General features: G+C 38.4%; 1 protein-coding gene and 1 long non-coding RNA gene across 4 annotated transcripts; one reads left to right on the top strand and one right to left on the bottom strand.

Annotated features, from left to right (window-relative positions):
• Nucleotides 1–372: 372 nt before the first annotated feature.
• On the top strand, nt 373–17,535 carry LOC137709509 (G-type lectin S-receptor-like serine/threonine-protein kinase At1g61500). 3 transcript variants are annotated; one of them, XM_088700431.1, is made up of 6 exons: nt 373–1,259; nt 15,528–15,632; nt 15,760–15,920; nt 15,997–16,207; nt 16,287–16,524; nt 16,758–17,535. In XM_088700431.1, exons 1-6 carry the CDS (start codon nt 473–475, stop codon nt 17,218–17,220), a joined length of 1,965 nt encoding a protein of 654 aa, XP_088556557.1. In that variant the 5' UTR covers nt 373–472; the 3' UTR covers nt 17,221–17,535. The 3 variants fall into 3 exon arrangements, with proteins under 3 accessions (XP_088556557.1, XP_088556558.1, XP_088556559.1); XM_088700432.1 differs by lacking the exon at nt 373–1,259 and adding an exon at nt 1,351–5,200; XM_088700433.1 differs by lacking the exon at nt 373–1,259 and adding an exon at nt 6,164–6,573.
• Nucleotides 8,289–13,490, bottom strand: LOC148694459 (uncharacterized). The gene is made up of 2 exons (XR_015966870.1): nt 13,070–13,490; nt 8,289–8,481 (listed from the first exon to the last, which is right to left on the bottom strand). It is a non-coding gene; the product is annotated as an uncharacterized LOC148694459 (long non-coding RNA).
• Nucleotides 17,536–19,686: the final 2,151 nt, after the last annotated feature.

Here is a 19,686-nt window from a genome sequence, read left to right as displayed (position 1 = left end):
TACAATACTAAATATAGTTAGCATGAGGAAAAAGGAATCTAATAGCTATACGATTCCAACCACAAACACCCTTTGAACCAACACACTCATCACATTTGTCCCGTAAGTGAGAAGCTTATGGGACAAATTACAATACTAAATATAGTTTGATTATGGGACAAATTACGATACTAAATACGAATCGAAGCTTAAGGAAAGAGGAATGCTGATGAGAACAAAGAAGGCGAAATGGGATGAGTAAGAAGGCCAAGAATTCATATTTGGGGTAAGAAAGTGTTTGATAGAAATGAAATGAATAGAGTTTGGGAGTGGAGGTGGGGCGACACTTACAAGGAAGGAACTAGAGATGAGCTAGTGACGTTATGGGAAAAGCTTATTCATTTCTAGTTCCTTGTAAGTGTCGCCCCACCTCCAACCACAACTCCCAAACTCTATTCATTTCATTTCTATCAAACACTTTCTTACCCCAAATATGATTTCCTGGCCTTCTTACTCATCCCATTTCGCCTTCTTTGTTCTCATCAGCATTCCTTTTTCCTCAAGCTTCGATTCGTACACAACTTGTAGCAAAACGTTTAACTGTGGAGGCATCACAAAAGTGGGATTTCCCTTTTGGGGAGATGGAAGGCCGGACAATTGTGGCTATCCGGAACTGAAGCTCGCATGCTCGAATGATGTTACCACCATTGAGATTATGAGGGTCAAATACAGATTGTTGAAGATTAACCAAGATGAGCAGACACTCAAAGTTGTGAGAGATGACTACTATGACAAAATTTGTTCACCGAAGTTTGGGGACACCAAACTCGATTCCAATCTCTTCGACTATGTTTCCGGTTCTTCGGACGTCACGTTAGTCTATGATTGTGCTTCTAGCTCGCCAGCTGGAGGTTTCAAGTGCCCCGACAACGAAACTTACGCGAATGTGGCTGCAGTACCTGCAGCTGTCCCGGGCACTCCGATTTGTAAGGAAAAAGTGGTTGTTCGGATCAGTGATCCTATAGGTTTCGGAATATTCAGTATACTGAACGTGACGGCACTTGAAGCTGCAGTGAAAGAAGGATTTGAGGTGAAGTATAAGGTGGATAGTGGAAAATGTGACGAGTGTGTTGGTTCAAAGGGTGTTTGTGGTTATGATTGGAATTTGAATGAGACTGTTTGTCACTGCCCAAATCAAACTTCCGAGCCCCGGACTTGTTCCGCCGCCAGAACAGCGGCCATAAACAATCCAGCAGCAGTGCCACTGCCACCTGCTAAAGGTATGAACTAAGAACCCAATAGCTCTGCTTGATTTTGCATTTTAAGCTGAATTTCTTTCTAGTAACTTGAATCCTTAACTCGTCCTACAATTAATCAGAGGGAAAGGAAATATCAGTAGGCTAAACAATTTTGGCAACTGAGTTCCTTACATCAAACTTTTTTGGGTATAGTGATCATCAACTGGATTTCGGACTTTCAATACTTGCATAGATCGTAATCACTGGAATTATTACGAATCATGACTTCCACATACGTACAGAATACGTGTAGTGATCTCCACATTACAGTCCGTATTTCAATATCTAAAGAAAATCAAGAATTAGATTGATTAGAATAAGGTAGTGGATCCTATTCAATTCCCGACTTCTTCTATTCGAAGTAGGTAAACATTCATCAGTACCATACAACTATGTGTGCCAAACCGGCTACACTACTTTGTTTTGTCCCATGGAATTATGTGACCTCATTAGACCCATGCCAAATTGAGGGGATGGGAGAGCATATATGGTTAGAAATTGCTTGAACAAACTAACCGATGTTGGAGAATTAGAGTGGCCAGGAAGAGTGTTGAAAGTACTAATTATACCAAGCGGGGACTGTATAAATTGTTTACAATATTTCAGTCACTGTCAATTTTAAGAATATTTTAGCCACTTTTTGGACTCCATACTTATGTAGACAAAATTACTTAAATCAGGGAGAGTGATTAGCAATGTGATCGTGGTAATAAAATGTTTGGAAACAAATGAAATTGTTGTCATCTGTCCAAATTTAGCATATTAAACCATCTAAAGAAATAATAATAAATAAATAAAATCAAAATTATGTAAGGCTCTTTTCACAACCAGTTTATCAAGGGAAAAAAATATACTCATAAGTGATTTTTATGCAACACCTTTTTTTTTAACCATAATTACAATTTATGCAGGTATTACTTAAGTATCGATCAACTTGCTTATTTTTTATTGATGACACATCACATAATTTACGGGTAATATTAGGAAGACCAAACTTTTAAATCAAATTGTGTAAACCAAATGATGTGGTTGTTACTTGTTGATGATTGAATTATTAATTATGTGTTGACTAACGTGCCTATTTTTTATTGGTGACACATCATTTCGTTTACAAATTTGATTTAAAAATTTGATCTCCCTAACACTATCACACAATTTACAAATGTGGTTTAAATTGATAGTCTACTTTAGCTAGGCAGATAATTAATATTAACTAGGGGTCATGTAGTTTAGTGGTCAAATTAGTGCTGATATTTGTCAAAGTTTGAGGGCTTGTCCCTTTCAAAGTATAATGAAGTTGTTTGAAGTTGGAAAGATGAACCGGCTGCGTCTTAATCCTTACTTAATTGGTTTGTCAATAGATTATTATAGCAACAAGATAGGGATTGGGACATTTTTAAGAGTTTTAGAGTCTGATCGATAACCACTTTATTTTTTGGTTTTTAGTTTTTATTTTTTTTATTTTTTTTGTACTCAAGGTGCGTGAGGACAGCGTATGAGGTCCATCTCTCCCTGTTTGAAATTGATATACATTTTTGGACAATCTCTTAGGAAAAACTCAAAATTAGTGAAACTTAAATTCATCCGTACTGGTTCGATTATCGCTAAAGGCGAATTTAAACCACATTATTATAGCTAGTTGAGTGTGAGGCTAAGCCTACTTTCCCGTCCCTTTAGTGTAGATAATATTGTTTAATTAAAAAAAAAACCCCCCACTTTTTTCATCATCAATTGCTTAGTTTAATAGTTTATGTGAATTTTCTGTATGATGTATTCTTCTCCATAAAAAATTATAAATAGGATTACAATTGTGTGTACTACAAGAAAGGTAATCAAACCTAATTACACATAGCCAAATATACAAATCAAGATTTCAAAATCCCCTCCTGCAAAAACTGACCCAAGCCTACAGAAACAAAGCGCGTAACTTTGCACATACAAAGCTTTCCAAACGAATCTCTAATATGCTATTTCTCCGCTCATTATATAGTATTCCTGAAAAAATGAAATTTTATTTCCCCAACAACGAAGTCTTCTCCGACTATAGTCTACCAGTAAATTAATGATCCTTCAAATGCTCTATTATTGTGTGATTATGCACTCTAGTAACTACCATCAATATCCAACCATCATCAGTTGCTAGCTTCTTACCCTTTAATTGGAAAGAGCGTCCACACTCTTTCGTTCCAGAATTCTACACCAGCAAATCAATGACCCTCCAAATGCTTCACAGTTATGTGATTATGGAATCAAACATAAATACTCAATCATCATCAGTTATAGCTTCTTACCATTTGATTGGAAAGGGTATCGATCCACACTTTTTCGTTTCAGAATTCCTTTCGTCTTCATCCTTTGTAAGTCTTTTTTTGTTAATTCGGCTCACATATCGTCCATTCCTCTCACAACTCCATGTAAATCTAAGGCTCTTGTTACCTTTTTGTGCCCAACCTTTTATCGTTATATATATTTCAAGATCCTTATCGGTAACTATGCAAATGAACAATTATAATTAAACTGTTGATTAAAAGTAAATTGAGAAATAAGACAGTGGATTGGAAATAATACTTCTTAATTTTTTTTTGAACATTTTATCCCTGTCGTATTATTTATGGGGTTCTCCCTCTCACACAGAACAACTTGAGGAATCTTTTCTTGTTTATTGTTTTCATCTTGGCATTTTCTTTACATTTGTAATTTAGTAATTAAAAAAAAAGGTGAAAATAATTTTCTCCTTTTTATTATAACTACCCTTCTAGTTGCGACGGCTTTCAATGACTCCATCACCCCTTGACTTTGCCTATAGCTTCTGGAAGACTGGAACGACATACTTTTCATACCTCAATATAAAAATACCTCTAATTAGATCATTCCGAGTGGGCTAAGGAAACTGGCTACAAATATTATTAAACTAGTACGTGGCGTCTTCGGATTCGCCGGTGTGCAAGATATTCAGATATGAACGTTGAAAAAAAAAATGAGAAGAAAACTCATAGAAACAAGAGAGGCTACTGTTTCATTGAATATTTCAAAGGCTTACATTTCATGACTTTGAAGTTTGAACAACTTATATATATTATTCCTTGTACTAATTCCCCATTCCATCTGATGCTCCAATCTGTTTGCTGAGATTTTTCCTCCAACATCCATCATGCATTTCTTTCTGCTCCAATCCTTGTTTCCATTTCTTTTGATCGCTTCCTTTCTTTCGATCAACGTCGAGTTGAGTCTATGCCAGAATGATCAACAATTCACAAACTGCAGCAGCCAACTCAATTGTGGTAGCGTTGGAGGCATATCCTATCCCTTTTGGGGGGTAAACCGAGCTAGTTACTGTGGTCAACCTGGATATGAGATCCAATGCCTAGACGACGTCCCTGCGTTCAACATGAAGGGTGTGAGCTATAGAATTCTGCAAATGAACACTACAAGTTCTTGGACCGTTAAGGTTGCTAGGAACGATTACTGGGGTAGTATCTGTAATCCGACTTTCGTCAACACCACCCTCAACTTCTCTCTGTTTAATTATGTTTCTACTTATACAAACATGACGTTTTACTACCAATGCCCTACCACCATAACGCTTCCTAATGTTACGTCCTGCAACACAACTGTTTTCTATTTGACACGTCCGGTGACAGTTGGTCAGCCATCTTTTGGGACCTGTACAAATGAGGTTATTGTTCCCGTTTATACAACAGCAGCTCTTGCTATAGAGGCCAGTCAAACAACGATCACCGCTGCGGTAGACGGGGGTTTCTCACTGCAATTGCAGATTGAAAACGATCAATGCGACAAATGTTTGGAATCAGGAGGACAGTGTGGGCTTAACACTACTACGAATTCTGGATTCAGTTGCTTTTGCGCAGATCAAGCCTATGCATCCACATGTAATGGAACTAGTACTTCAAATCAAGGCGGAGGTACGTCTGTCCCTTGTCATTCCCTTATAAATTACACATATGGAACTCCTAGCTTGCTCTTTGTTTTAGATGATTAGTCGTAAACCGTGTTTAATTAGGCGTATGTGTTAGAAAACCCGGGTCTAAATTTCGGATGTGAGCTATCTGGTCCCATGATAAAATTAGGAAGCAGAGGGAAGGAATCTAGTATAGTTAGAGCCAATTGTTTGCAAAAACAGCAAACAGTTAATGGAATAGTTTGGTATCCATATTGGATTCAATTTCTTTGGTTTCTGAAACCAATTATTACTATTAACGTAGTTACCTTAATCATTTCGAAAACTATGAATTATTTTCCGAATTGAATACCAAACAACTCCATATATCCCTGGCAAATATTGCTCGAGCCAAGCCACCCTAAAACTCTTAAGATTGTTCATGTTTTTGTCATTTTGATCCTTTGTTGTTTTTTTTTTTTTGGAAAAAGATCCTTTGTTGTTACCATGACCATCTAGCCAACCCCTTTGCTGCTCCTCACACTGGAATTTTTTTTATTCTAAGTTCTCGTTTTACATGCTACAAGTGGTTAAATAAAAGTTTCTGAAACGCATGTCAAACGCTATATTTTTGTTAGAAAATACACCTAACCTACCATACAACTCTACAATTCCACCGAAAACGTGAGTCACCCTTTGTTGACTTCGATGATTTTAATCTAAGTGCAGAGGGATTTAGCTATATACAACTCCAAAATTAAGCCAATTTTTCTAATAAGGTGGCTTATCTGTTCGACAACCAATACATATTTGGTGACGAGACCGCTATGCAAAGCTGACCATAAAAATAGTTACAGACTTAATTAGATGACATCTAGTACGAATTATGTCTAGTACGAACATGACGTTTAACCAGAGGCATAATTTTATTTAGACATCTAGTACGAGGAACTTGGCAGCTTTCTAAAATAATTTTTAGATGACAAGAAAAGATGATTAACCGTGCGAACATGACGTTTTACTACCTATGCAATATCAGCATAGGGCTTCCTAGTACGCAGTCTTGCAACATCCACAATACAGTGAGCCCTGTTTTCTATGTGACACGTTCGATGGTTGAGCAGACATCTTCTATCGGCTGTACAGATGAGGTTATTGTTCCGGTTTATACAGTAGCTGCTCAGGCTTTAGAGGCCAGTCAAACAACCGTCAGCAATGCGGTAAACGGGGGCTTCCCATTGGAATTGGAGATTGACAGCAATCAATGCAACAAATGTGAGGAATCAGGAGGACAGTGTGGGCTTAACACGAGTACTAATTCTGGATTCAGTTGCTTTTGCGCAGATCAAGCCTATGCATCCATATGTAATGGAACTAGTAATTCAAGTCAAAACGGAGGTAACTCTGTCCCTTGTCATTCTCATATAAATTACACATTTGGAACTCCTAGCTTGCTTTTTGTTTTAGATGATTAGTCGAAAAATGTGAGCTATCTGGTCCCATGCTAAAATTACGAAGCAGAGGGAAGGAATCTAAACCGAGATCCCCTCTCGCAACTCTGCCCCTGCTTCTTCCCTCTCATCTACCATTTACAAACCTAAATCCCGCAAAAATCGAAACAAAAAAGGCAAAAAAATATTCAGTATTTCCATTTTCATAACCAGATCCAAACCCAAAATTCGAAACAAAAAAAAGCAAAAAGAAAATTACAAAATCGCTGTGCGTTTCATTACGCACAGCAGTTGTCCAATCACACATGCACAACGATCGTTCTAATCACACATGCGCAACAATCATTCTAATCACACATGCAATCCAGACTCCCTGATCGCAGACCTTCGCCGTTGATGCCGGAGAAGCAGGCCGATGAATAACCAGATGACGGGGACTCTGATCTGGGTTTTGATTTGCCAATTGGGTCCTAGAAAAAATAGGAAAAAAAAGGGAGATGAACGGAGAAAAATAGGAAGAAAATGATGGAGATGAAGAGGGAGAGGGACGAAGAAAAAAAGGGATTAAGACGGAGAAAAATTAGGAAGAAACAGAGGGAGAGGAGAGAAAAAGAGGGTGAGGAAAGAGCAAAATTATTAAGGATGAGGGAAATGAACGGAAAAGAAGTAGGAAGGGTCCGAAGGGACTAGGGAGGTTTCTAGAACGGAACAAAATGGATAAAAGTATGAATTAAATAATAATAAGGATGAATTAAATTATATTAAATATTTATTATTATTGATTAAATAATATAATATTAGATTTTGTTATGATTATGTTTTTTAATTTGATATTACAGCAAACATTTTACTAAGTCAGTCAAGTTTAGTTTAGTCTAACTTATAAGGGTGTATTCAATTAAGATTTTAAGTAATTATCTGAAATTCAAGGTTGATTTTAAAGAATTTGATAAAGTTGGGGAATTAGAGAGAATTAGAGAGATTTCGTAGTGTATTTTAAGCATCAAAAAATCTCACATCTTCCCATGAGATTTCGAGGGAATTGAATCAAAATTTTATATGAAATCTCTACAAATCAATTAAACTCCATAAAAATTCATAAATTTATAAATCCATTAAAGTATATCAAATTCTCAATTGAATACACCCCCTTTAGTCTTTGAAGCTAGTTTAGTCCGAGATAATCTGGTGCAACAAACGCACCCTTCAAGATTTTTCATGTTTTGTTCAGTTTGTGTTGATGTACAACTGCTCTCTCCCATCATGTAGCAACGGTAATATTCCCTCACATTTTTGTGTGAGCTGATGAATGAATCACCATCGCGTGTGCTTCTCTGATTGTCTCTGCAATTCTTTTTCCATTCCTAGAATTCCAAAACATAAACTCTTAACAGTTTGAGCCTTTGTTGGTGCCTTTCTACTCAACCCTTTTTGTTCCTCTTCTCACATTGCAAAACTTTTCTTTAAATTCCAGTTTTACATATTACAAGTAGTGAAATAAAGGTTCATGCATACTTGTTGACACGCCTCGACCCCAAGGTCCTGGGGACATCGAGATGGTCATGTGCTGGCCGACACCCGAAGGATGACGAAAGCCATTTAATTTAAACAAAAGCTGAGAAATAAGCTAAAACATGCAATAGGGGCTAATTACACAAAATAAAAGTTCAACTTCTAAGTATTGAAATTAGGAAAGATACATAACACGTCCAGAGCATAAGTCTATCACAGAGTACAAACATAACTAAGATAGAGAAGTGCAATTACAATAGATGTCGAAGCAGAGAGAATATAGCACAATATCACTGGTAGGGGAATGCCTCGTAGCTCAGATCGTATTCCTCGTTCATAGGTCCTGAAGGGGGCGCAAAACAAACATGAGTGGACCAAGTTGATATATAAATATAGTAAAACAGTTATCAACGTACTAACCCCCAGGTTTTATGAAAACACAAATATTATGATAAACATAGGTTTTCCGAAATTTAGCATGTCATGTAATGTCTCAAATCGTAATTTGTATAAATAATAATCACTAGTGAATATCCAATAACTCTTCAGGCCCCATGCCGGCTCCCCGTCTCTGAGTAGACAGTCAGAGGAAAACACACTACAGGCCCCACACCGGCTCCCCGTCCCTGTGCTAAATAGCCAGAGGAAACACACTTCAGGCCCTATGCCAACATCAAACCGTCCCCCGGGATGGACTGGATCTATCCCTACGTCCCGTAGCGAAGAGGACCACTAGGTAAGTACAAAACCAGTGAACATACATACATTGAAAAACAACTTCATAGTATAAAGTCATCCATCATCTATGCTATAAAGAAGTGTTCTAAACATGTTCTAAATATCATATCGTTATCCATCGGATATTCTATAAGAACATGGGTTATAGGAAAAATAGTAACAATTCGAAATAGCCTCAGTAAGCATGTTATCTCAAAGCGTTTCATAAAACATAATTGTGAAATCATGCTTTTCCATGTATGCATCTCTACCATTAAAACATGCATTTTTAGAAGGGGTCCACTCACCGTACACCGTTGGTGCAAGCCGTACTAAACAGGAATAACGGAATCACTGCTATGAATCGCACCTATTCACACAAATGGTACATTCAGTCAAACTCTACTCAAACGATTGAATTTGGGAAAACGGACATTGGAAACGGGTTCAGAACGTAGTAATTAGCCTAGGAGGGGTCCCGCACGAAAACCGAAAAAGTCAACCCCGAGGTCAAAGTCAAAAGTCAAAGTCAACGTTAACAGTCAACGGTCAGCGGGTCATGGGTCAACCCGTCAGAGTCATCCCGGGTCAACACGGTTTAGGGTTTGGGTATTGGATTCGGGTTTGGGCCCTAGGGTTTAGGTTAGGAAAATGGGTTTAGATTTTTAGGTGGGCTGGTTTAAGGCTTAAACCACACGGGCCCAAGGCCCAAATAAAAAGGGTTTTGGGTTTGCTAACACGGCCCTAAGGCCTTTGGGTCTTAAAGAAATTAAATAAAAATAAAAAGGAAAAGGGTTAAGGTTTTGGGCTGAAGCCAACACAGGCCTAAGGCCTGTGGGTGGAGAAACGGCATGAAGGGCTTGGTGCGAACCGGAGGAGAACGCCGGAGCTTTTACAGCTCCGGCCAACTGTAAACGTGCACTCTAGACCCCGATCTAGGTCTCAAAATGAAGCACTAGACAAGAGGAGTATTTTTATACCTTTGGTTCGCCGTAAAACGGCCTGTGGTGGTCGGAAAACTCCTCGACAACCACGAAACTCGCCGGAGATAGGTGTGCCTTCACCTGTGCCGATCTCACTCTAAAACCTTGGAAATAACGAGCTCAAACTCAGTAAAACACATCCAGGCAACAACTAACATGGATAGAGGGAAAAATCAAAACTTACTAAACCGAAAAAACAAAGGAAACTAGCCGGAGAGTTCTCGGTTCTTACGTCCTCACGGCGACGAGAGCAAGGGAGAGAAAGATGAGGTTTGATGGCGATGATGATGATGATCTCCCCGAGCAGGTGCAGCTATGGGTGCGAGTGCATGGTCACGATGTAGGAAAGGGAGAGAGATGAGAAAGTTTCGAGAGAGGGAAGAAAGAGTGTGCAGAAAAAGAGAGAAGAAAGAAAAAGAGAAAGAGAAAGAAAGAGAAGGGGTCACGGCGGGTAGGGGACAGAAAGAGAAAGGAGAGGTGTGTTGGGGTACTGCCACGTGGTAGCTTAGGGATAGGAACAAATCTCTTTTCCAGATCCTGATTGGGTGAAAAATTAAGGATTAAAGTGATAATTCTATAAATTTTTAGGGAGAAATACAGAATTACATTTATAAGTAGAGACAGGTGTAACACTTGTCAAACAGTGTATTGCTGTCGAAATATACACATAACCTACCATGCAACTATACCCACCTACCATACAACTATACCCATTCCACCGACAACGTGTCTGCCTTTGTTGACTTTGATGCTTGTAATCTAAGTGCAGAGCAATTTAGGTATACAAATCCAAGATTAAGCCAATTTTTCTATTAAGGTGGCTGATGTGTTAGCTATATGCAAAGTTGACCATAAAAATCGTTACGAACTTAGGCATCAAAAATTTCCATTGACTACTAGTAATTAAATTAACGTTCCAAATGAAACTATCATCTTCTCTTTTTTCTTCGACTTTGAATAGTACTCTCTCTCTCTCTCTCTCTCTCGCCATGGAAATACATCACTATCCCTTCCAAAACATCTCTTGGCTCCTTGTGATCTCAACTACCATATGCCTTTTTCATGGCTGAAAATCTTCAGCTGTGGATGACAATCGATACTTCAACTGCAGCGCATCGTTTCAATGAGCACATGATTCGATTGCTAGCTTAACAAAAATTTAGCACATGAGCGCACATTATGTGCGTCGCATACTTTTAAGAGTTCGTCTCTTTTCTTTCCATCCAATCAATTCCAAATAGGTTACTTCCACATTCCACACTCATTCCTCCACCCACTACACTTTTTTTCTTCCTTCTGTGCTATGCTAAATATTCTCCTATTTTCTTTTCTTAAACTACTAATCTAACCATGGGCACTTTTAAATTTTATCTTATTTTCTAGAAAGTAAGAAATTTCTGCACACCATTTTTTCCAAGTGCGTTATTTATTTCCACACACCATTTTCTACAAGTGCGTTCTTGTCACGCCACGATCCCGACATACGTCCAGGATCAACATGTGACGTCACTCAAATACTCGTAATCTCACATACCTCGTCTCATAAATATAGCAAATCACAATTCGAGAATCAAATCTCAAGGAAATTTTCGTTTACCTTATGGCTGCATCTAACCTCCTCGTTAGACTGCCTACGTACCCTCAAATAGGGATCAAGCCATTCGTAGTTCATAACACAAAATCAGACGTTTATCCCACTAAGTTCAGAAAGAAAACAAAGCATTCCTCAAACATTTATTATAACCTGATAACATGTAGTTCCTGGACTTAGGCTACATAAGCAACCCCCATGAAAACATGATTTCTCACTCATCCAACATATAAATCATTATGTATCATCATGATATCACAATTCACAACATACATCATATTTAAGAACCGACGACACACAAAACCATTCTCTAGCCGCACTAATTAATTAAATTGATCAAAGTAATAACAATCATTCCCATATCTTTTAAATTCATACCTTATGAAATCATAATCGAATCATGAAAACTCCCGAAGGAGTCACCCGGACGTCCAACATATTTTCTAACTCAATTCATAAGACTCGGAACCATTGACACAAATATATATAAAAACTAAGGCTAGAGTGACTTGGTTAGGCCAAGCCTACTTCTCTAAATAATGGGATTTTAGGCCACTCCACGAAAAACAATAACTCGGGTTCCGGACCATCACTCAACGGAACTAAACCAAATATGATCACCTACAAAATGTACCAAGTACAATCAATCATCATCACCTCTAGAATGCGTATGGTCCCCCATCGTGGTTATACCAAGCAGGACCATCCATGTACCACCTCCACATGGTGCAATCTCATCATAACACATTGAACACAATGTTACGCAAACATGCTATCGATTCCACATATCAACCAGCATCTAGTCAGATGGCGCACAACACAAGGAATTCCCTCAATTACTATTTCCACTAAAAATCTAATAAAATACCTAACTCATCTTCTGACTTCCATCCCCATCTCATGCTAGGTAATAGTGCCAAGTTCAAATAGGTATTCAGTTGGCAAGCATATCCAAATAATTATCAAACAATATTTAATTCCCATAATTGCCATAACGTTCATCATAATTATCAATCACATTATTAAAAAGATAATTAAACACATATATCACAAACATCATCAGTACACAAGCCAAATCCTATTTAATAAGCATAGGTTATAAGTATGTAACATTCACATTTCAATAGAAATCACATTATAAAACCAACTCACATTTTCATACTAGTAAACATGCATAAAATTTCTCAACTATGCAATCAACATCGTAAGGTTCAATGCCTATGTTTCGTAACCTTCTTTCTTTATCGTTTAATAACCAACCTAAAGTTAATGGTTTTTAAAAACACTACCTCATCACTTTTGCCACTAACCCTTTTCGACAAGTATAAGCCGCAATTATATACATATATACAGACACACGTATATACATATATAAGAGAAGTTGGTTCGTTTACCATTGATTTGAATATAAATACTCGTAAACAAACTAAACTCTTAAACCCCAACCAAACACACTAAAATAAGCACAAAATTAACAAGGATGTTATTTCAACTAGAATTCCCTTCTAGGTCTAGATGCTTGGTAACAAAAGAAGCATTTCATAAATCAAATGTTACATATCAGAAAATTCGATTTTTTTCCCAAAAATTCCCAAATTTCACAAGAATGAAGATCTCAACAAGTAGAGTAAACTTTATACCTGCGGCCAAGGCCAATTTGGCCGGAAAACACCCCAAACTGGCCACGAACCACCGGAACCCAAAGATGGGTGCTCTTCAATTCGACTTCCTCGGTATCCCAACGCTCCTACAACCTATTGGGTCTTGATCCTGGGTCCAAGGGGAGTTGACTAAGGGTGGTGATGGGTGGTGAAACTCACCGGAACGGCGAAATCGCCGTCAAAACTCCATGGGTCACCCACATGACTTTTACATGGTTTTGGACCCAAAACCTTTCAATCCTAGGCGAGAAAGGTAGAAGGGAGGTAGTGGAAGAGATTGCAGGTAGTTAATGGTGGTGGTTCAACGGAAAAGATGGCGAAAATCGCCAGAATTTGCTTTGGGTGGGGCGCGGGTGTACGGACGGGAAAGGGAGATCTCTCCCTTCCTTTCTTTTCTTTTCCCCCCCCCCCCCCCTCTTTTCCCTCTTAAAATGCCGGTCTCCCCCCCATCCCAAAAAGGGTTTTTTGGCCACTTATACTCCTAAGTGGAAATTATAATAATTTCCACAATCTATAGTTTCACAACTTCAAACGTCCGTAACTATACCGTTATAATTCGGACTCGCAAACGGCTTTCGCCTATGCGCTCGTGGCTTCGAGACCTATTCGAAAACGTTACTTGTGACCTCAAAAGGTCAATGAGTAAATAATTATTTTCCAAACTTCACCCTTCATACCTAGTTTAATGGAAATCTAATTTCAAATAAATTAATATAATTTCTCAAAAATTATATAAAATCTCGATAATACAAATACGTAGATTATAACAGTGAAATCCGGGAACGGGATTTCACAGTTCTTCTAAGTTTGCTCCTCTTCTTTGTTTTCTTAAACTAGTGCCATAACCATGCTCACTACCAAATAACTTTCTTAAACTAGTGCTATAACCATTGTCGAGATTCCTCTTGCACACATTGAGCAATTAACTCATGAACAATCCATGTCTTGTCTTGAGTATTATATGACACCTTCAATTGATTGTATTTTGCTGGTAGTGCTTGTAGAATCATGATGAACACTTCTCCTTCTAAAATAGGAAAAAGTTAAGAAGAGCGCATAGTTAGATTGGTAGTGTAACAAAAATTTAGCACAGGAGAGCACATTATGTGTGTCACATACTCTTAGAGTTTGTCTCTTTTCTCTCCATCCAATCAATTCCAAGAGATTACTTCCAAATTCTACCTTCATTCGTCCACCCACTACACTTTTTTTCTCCTTCTGTGCTATGCTAAATATTCTCCTATTTTCTATTCTTAAACTACTAATCTAACTATGGGCCCTTTTAAATTTTATCTTATTTTCTAGTAAGTAAGAAATTTCCGCACACCATTTTTTCCAAGTGCGTTATTTATTTCCGCACACCATTTTCTACAAGTGCGTTCTTCTAAGTTTGCTCCTCTTCTTTGTTTTCTTAAACTAGTGCTATAACCATGCTCACTACCAAATAACTTTCTCACTCTTATTGTGGGCTCTCACAATTCCATCCAATTTCTTTCATATTACCATGACAAAACCCATGTGGCTTTCCATGGGAAACGAAACTTCAAAGTGGGTGCCCTCTTTTTTCTGATTTCTTAGTATCATCTCCAAGTTCTTTTCGACTTGGTAACCAATTATTTCTTCATAATATTCAAAGCTGGGGGCAAATGAAAGATGAGTTCTGTTTTTATTCTAAAAAACAAATAAAGCTTCAGAAGAGGTAGACCCAAAAGCGACGCTGCTGTACAGGGACAACGGACAATGGAAACTTTGTTGTCAAAGATGATATAAGAGCTGATCAATTGTTATAGCAGAGCTTTGATCACCCTTGTGATACCCTTCTACGAAGCCAGCTCCTGGGATACGGTATTAATTCTGGAACGAGGACTGCCATGACTTCCTGGAAAAGTGAAAGCCATCCGTCAACTGAGATATTCTTGCTTGTAATTTCCCAAGAGACGCCGTCACAAATATTCACCAATCTGCAAGTGCTTGAAAGGGTTCGTACCAAGGTCAGAAGGGAAATGGAGCAGTGGAAACTGGATGGGAGGGTGTGTGAGGAAAACCAAATTGTTTTGTGAGAGATACACAAATAATTCATTCACATTGAGAGGAAAAGAAGATGATGATGGGTTTCTGAAGCTGGTAGGGTTCAAAGTACCAGATTCTCATGAGTTTTTGTCTTTAGATTCTGAGAGCACATCCGCCGACTGCAAGACAGTGCGCCTAAATAATTGTTCTTACAAAGCGTATGCACTTGTTTTTAAAATATGGTGTTTGGTCTGGTCCAAACACCTCATTCCCCCTAACGGCGCAGATGTTTATGTTCACCTAGCACGCGCAGAACTAGCAGATGAATTAATGATACTAGTGCTTCAAGCCTTGAACAACTCTAATTATCCATTAATAACTTTTCTTTTTCCATCTCAGGCTTGTTTTTGTTTTGTAAACTTTTCAGATAAAGGAAAGGCAATAATATTAGTTGCGATCCTTCCAGTTTGTTTTATCGGTGTATTGGGTGCCATAGTGTTCGGTTGGTGCCAGATGAAAGCGAAGCAAAAAGGTAATTAAGTGAATGAGATTGAGGTATTAGATTAATATAATGCATTAGCAGATTATCTCTCAAAACTTAATTTGAAAGTTGTTTCGCTTGGATTTTCAGTGTTTGATGTTTATATTTGCAAAATCAGGACACAGCAAATTAACAAGGGACACCCTTCAAGAATATATAGGAGGAAAACATGACCTATCTGGGTTACAGATCTATGATTTTGATAGCATATTAGTTGCTACGGACAATTTCAGCATAGCAAACAAACTCGGGCAAGGAGGCTTTGGTCCAGTTTATAGGGTAATTATTATTATTTTTATGATAGGTACAGAGAGACAGACATGAATGCAATGATTTATTTGTCAACTTTGTGTAGGGTAAGCTAGCAGAAGGGAAGGAAATAGCGGTAAAAAGACTCTCCAGTAACTCAGGGCAAGGTGTAGTAGAGTTCAAGAATGAAATGTTATTGATCTCCAATCTCCAACACAAAAATCTGGTCAGAATCATGGGTTGCTGTGTTAAAGAGGATGAGAAGTTACTGATTTATGAGTTCATGCCAAACAAAAGCTTGGATACTTTTCTTTTCGGTTAGTTTCAATTTCACTTTACTGCAATTTCTTATCTTTAGATTCTAATCGGTGTATTGATCGATTATTTGATGATCAGATTTGACGAGAAGAGCAGTACTTGATTGGGGTACACGTTTTAATATTATTCAAGGTGTTGCCAATGGGCTTGTTTATCTCCATCATGATTCGTATTTGAAGGTAATACATAGAGATCTAAAAGTGAGCAACATTCTCTTGGATGAGAAAATGAACCCAAAAATTTCAGATTTTGGATTGGCACGTTCAGTTGAAGGGACACAGAATTTAGAAAATACTCAGAGAGTTGCGGGAACGCGGTAAGATTCATGCCTTTCTATATATTGTTAAACATGTCATTCGCAACCAAAAGTTCTAATGGTTAGCATTGCATCATGAAATCTTAACCGACTCCTCCTGTTTGGATAAAAACTGCTAATTAGTTGCATCGATCACATTACATACGTATTTTTTGGTAACATTGTTCTTAAAAGGAAGAAACAAAACACTTATGTTAGCTACATATATACTAATGAGTTTCATGTTCGCGCAGTGGATATATGTCTCCGGAGTATGCCATGGGTGGAATATTTTCTCAAAAATCTGATGTCTACAGCTTTGGGGTCTTGGTATTGGAGATTATTAGCAGCAAGAAGAATACCGCCTTCTATATCTATGATCGACAGCTAGGCTTACTAGCCTATGCATGGCAGTTATGGAAGGAAGGCAGGGAATTGGAGTTGGTAGATGAAATGCTGACGGCTGATTCATATTCGGCTTCAGAAGTAATGAAATGTGTGCATATTGGGCTGCTTTGTGTACAGGACAATGCGATGGATAGGCCGAGAATGCCGGATGTAGTTTTTATGCTAAATGGTTCCACAACTATAATTGGTGGTGCACAACCTAAGCAGCCTCTATTCACTATCCAAAACACAGTCTCTCATCCTCAACCACAGCCTTCGAATACTTTCCTCAAAAATGAAGCTACAATGACACTGATTGAAGGACGCTAAATGTATGCTCCTGACAGTGGTGGAGGTTGGCCAATCCTGCTTGCTTATGCGTCATATCTGTAATGCCCTTTATGTTTTTGAGGCACCCTTCTGGACCTATATATATTTCCATTGTGCATGGATTTTTTGAATGCAATTTCTACTCAGATAATAAAAAAAAAAATGAAACTATAGTTATACTTTTTGTTTTGGAAGGAATAAGAGAGGATTAGCTATGAAGGAAATTCATCCCTTGTAATCCTACATTATAGAGAAATTGAAACTCATAGTTTTCTTTATGATTAATTGATCTTCTACGTTTTTAGACGAACATAATTTTTACCTTAATTTAGCAGTCTATCTATTTCAATTTAATTTTAGATATCAAATGAGGCTTTAATATAGTGACGGTTGAACTATAAGCTATGGTTGTTAGTGGAACAGCATGGTTGTCTAAACTATGGTTTTTAGGCCCTTTTTCAACTACTACTTAACTAAAAGTAAACAACCCTTACAGAGAGCCTTCGAGACCGTGGGTGATAGCACTGATAGGTAGGTAGGAGTTGGATGAACGGGCAAGATCTAGTTTTTGAGGCCATTAAAATGTATGTCTTTTCTTGTTGGGAAGCGCTTATACGTAAACTAATTTGGCTTGACTTATAGCAAATAACCCCAAACAAGAAAAATCACCCGTAGAGCCAGAGGAGAAGAAAATTCTAGATCTGCATTAAATAAAATCTTTTGATCAAGTCAACAAAATTTTATGAGGCATGAAGACTCCAGGCTGTGGTATTATTTTTCTTTAGTATTTTTTAGTGCGTTCAAAACACGAGTAATACGTCACATGTTATTATATAATTTTTGAGGGATATTTGAAAAAAAAAAAAATTTCAAATTATATGATGACTTGTAGTGTACGACTCCATATGTAACAACCCGTCCCGAAATTTACGTAAGAAAATGGGTATTTTTGTATTTTCACTAAGTTTGGGGATACCTTTCATTTTTTAAATTGTTTTTGAGTCTTAATTGGTGAGCCCAAGCGGCCCACCCCCTGATTCTGTCCCCCCGAGCCTCTCATCTCTTTCTTCTCTCTCAGTTCTCTCTTCTCTCCTTTCCCCCGACCTCTCTCCCTCCCTCCGAGCAGAACACACCCACACACACACACACCCATGCCCACACCTATAGTTATGTTCTGACCTCGTGGTTGTGTTTTGGACGTCAAACCATGAAGAAACCACCTCGGAGACATTTCCCAGTTTTCCGGCGAGCACCGCCCCTTTCGAGGCCATTTCCAGCCAAACCATGGCTATTTGTCTGGCGTGAAAGGTATCAATCTCTTCGTCTCGCTGAGTACTACAACTTTCCTTTTTATTTCACCCAATTTCATTGAGTATTGAAGAAGTTATACTCATTTGAATCTTACCCAGTTTCCGGCGGACACCCGTGGCTTCCAGGCTGTTTTCCGGCCAATGCCGGCCACGATGATGGGAACCAAGGGTATATTTCGATTCCTTACCTTCGGGGCTTCATTTTGGTATATTGAATGACATGTTTTGGTTGAGTTTTGAGCTCCATCGGAGCTTGGGAATTCTCCGGCCGAAAACCGGCCTTCTCCTTCCTTGGAATCCGGCGAACCACCAAAACCCAAGGCCTTTGGGCCTTTCCTGCCAAGCCCAAAACCCTGGGCAGCCCAACCCAACCTTTTTATTTATTTTTATTTGGGTTTTGTTAATTTAAGGGCCTTTGGCCGTTTTCTTTAGGGCATTCGGCCCGTTAACCCTAAACCCATTAGACCCAAACCCTTAGGCCCAAACCCGGATCCAACCCAAGTCCAAACCCTTTTAACCCAATCGGGATCCAAGCCCAGACCCGTTTGACCTGTTGACCCGGACCCGGTCAACGGTCATCGTTGACTTTGACTTTGACCGGTCATCGATCAATGTTGACTTTGACCGTTGACTTTTTGGGTTTTCGTGCGGGACCCTACCTAGGCTAATTTCGACGTCCTAAACCCGTTTCCGATGTCCATTTTCCCAAATTCAGTCGTTTGAGTAGAGTTTGACTAAATGTACCCTTTATGTGCTTAGGGGCGATTATCTGTGGCGTTTCCTTCTTCGCTAGATGACATGGCTTTTCGACGGCGAAATACTGTGAGTGGACCCCTTCTAAAAATGCATGTTTTAATAATAGAAATGCATACATGAAAAGCATGATTTGATGATTATGTTTTATGAAACGTTTTACGAGATAACATGCTTATTGAGGCTAGTTTGAATTATACTATTTTTCCTATAACCCATGTTCTTCTAGAATATCTGATGGATGACGATATGATATTGAGAACATGTTTAGAACACCTCTTTATAGTATAGATGATGGATGACTTTATACTATGAAGTTGATTTTCAATATATGTATGTTCACTGGTTTTGTACTTACCTAGTGGTCCTTTCCGCTACGGGACGTAGGGATAGATCCGGTCCG

The sequence above is a fragment of the Pyrus communis genome, chromosome 9 (assembly GCF_041283825.1).
Source record: "Pyrus communis isolate YQ-2024b chromosome 9, ASM4128382v1, whole genome shotgun sequence".
Lineage (NCBI taxonomy): Eukaryota > Viridiplantae > Streptophyta > Magnoliopsida > Rosales > Rosaceae > Pyrus > Pyrus communis.
This window is presented reverse-complemented; position numbering and strand designations above follow the sequence as displayed.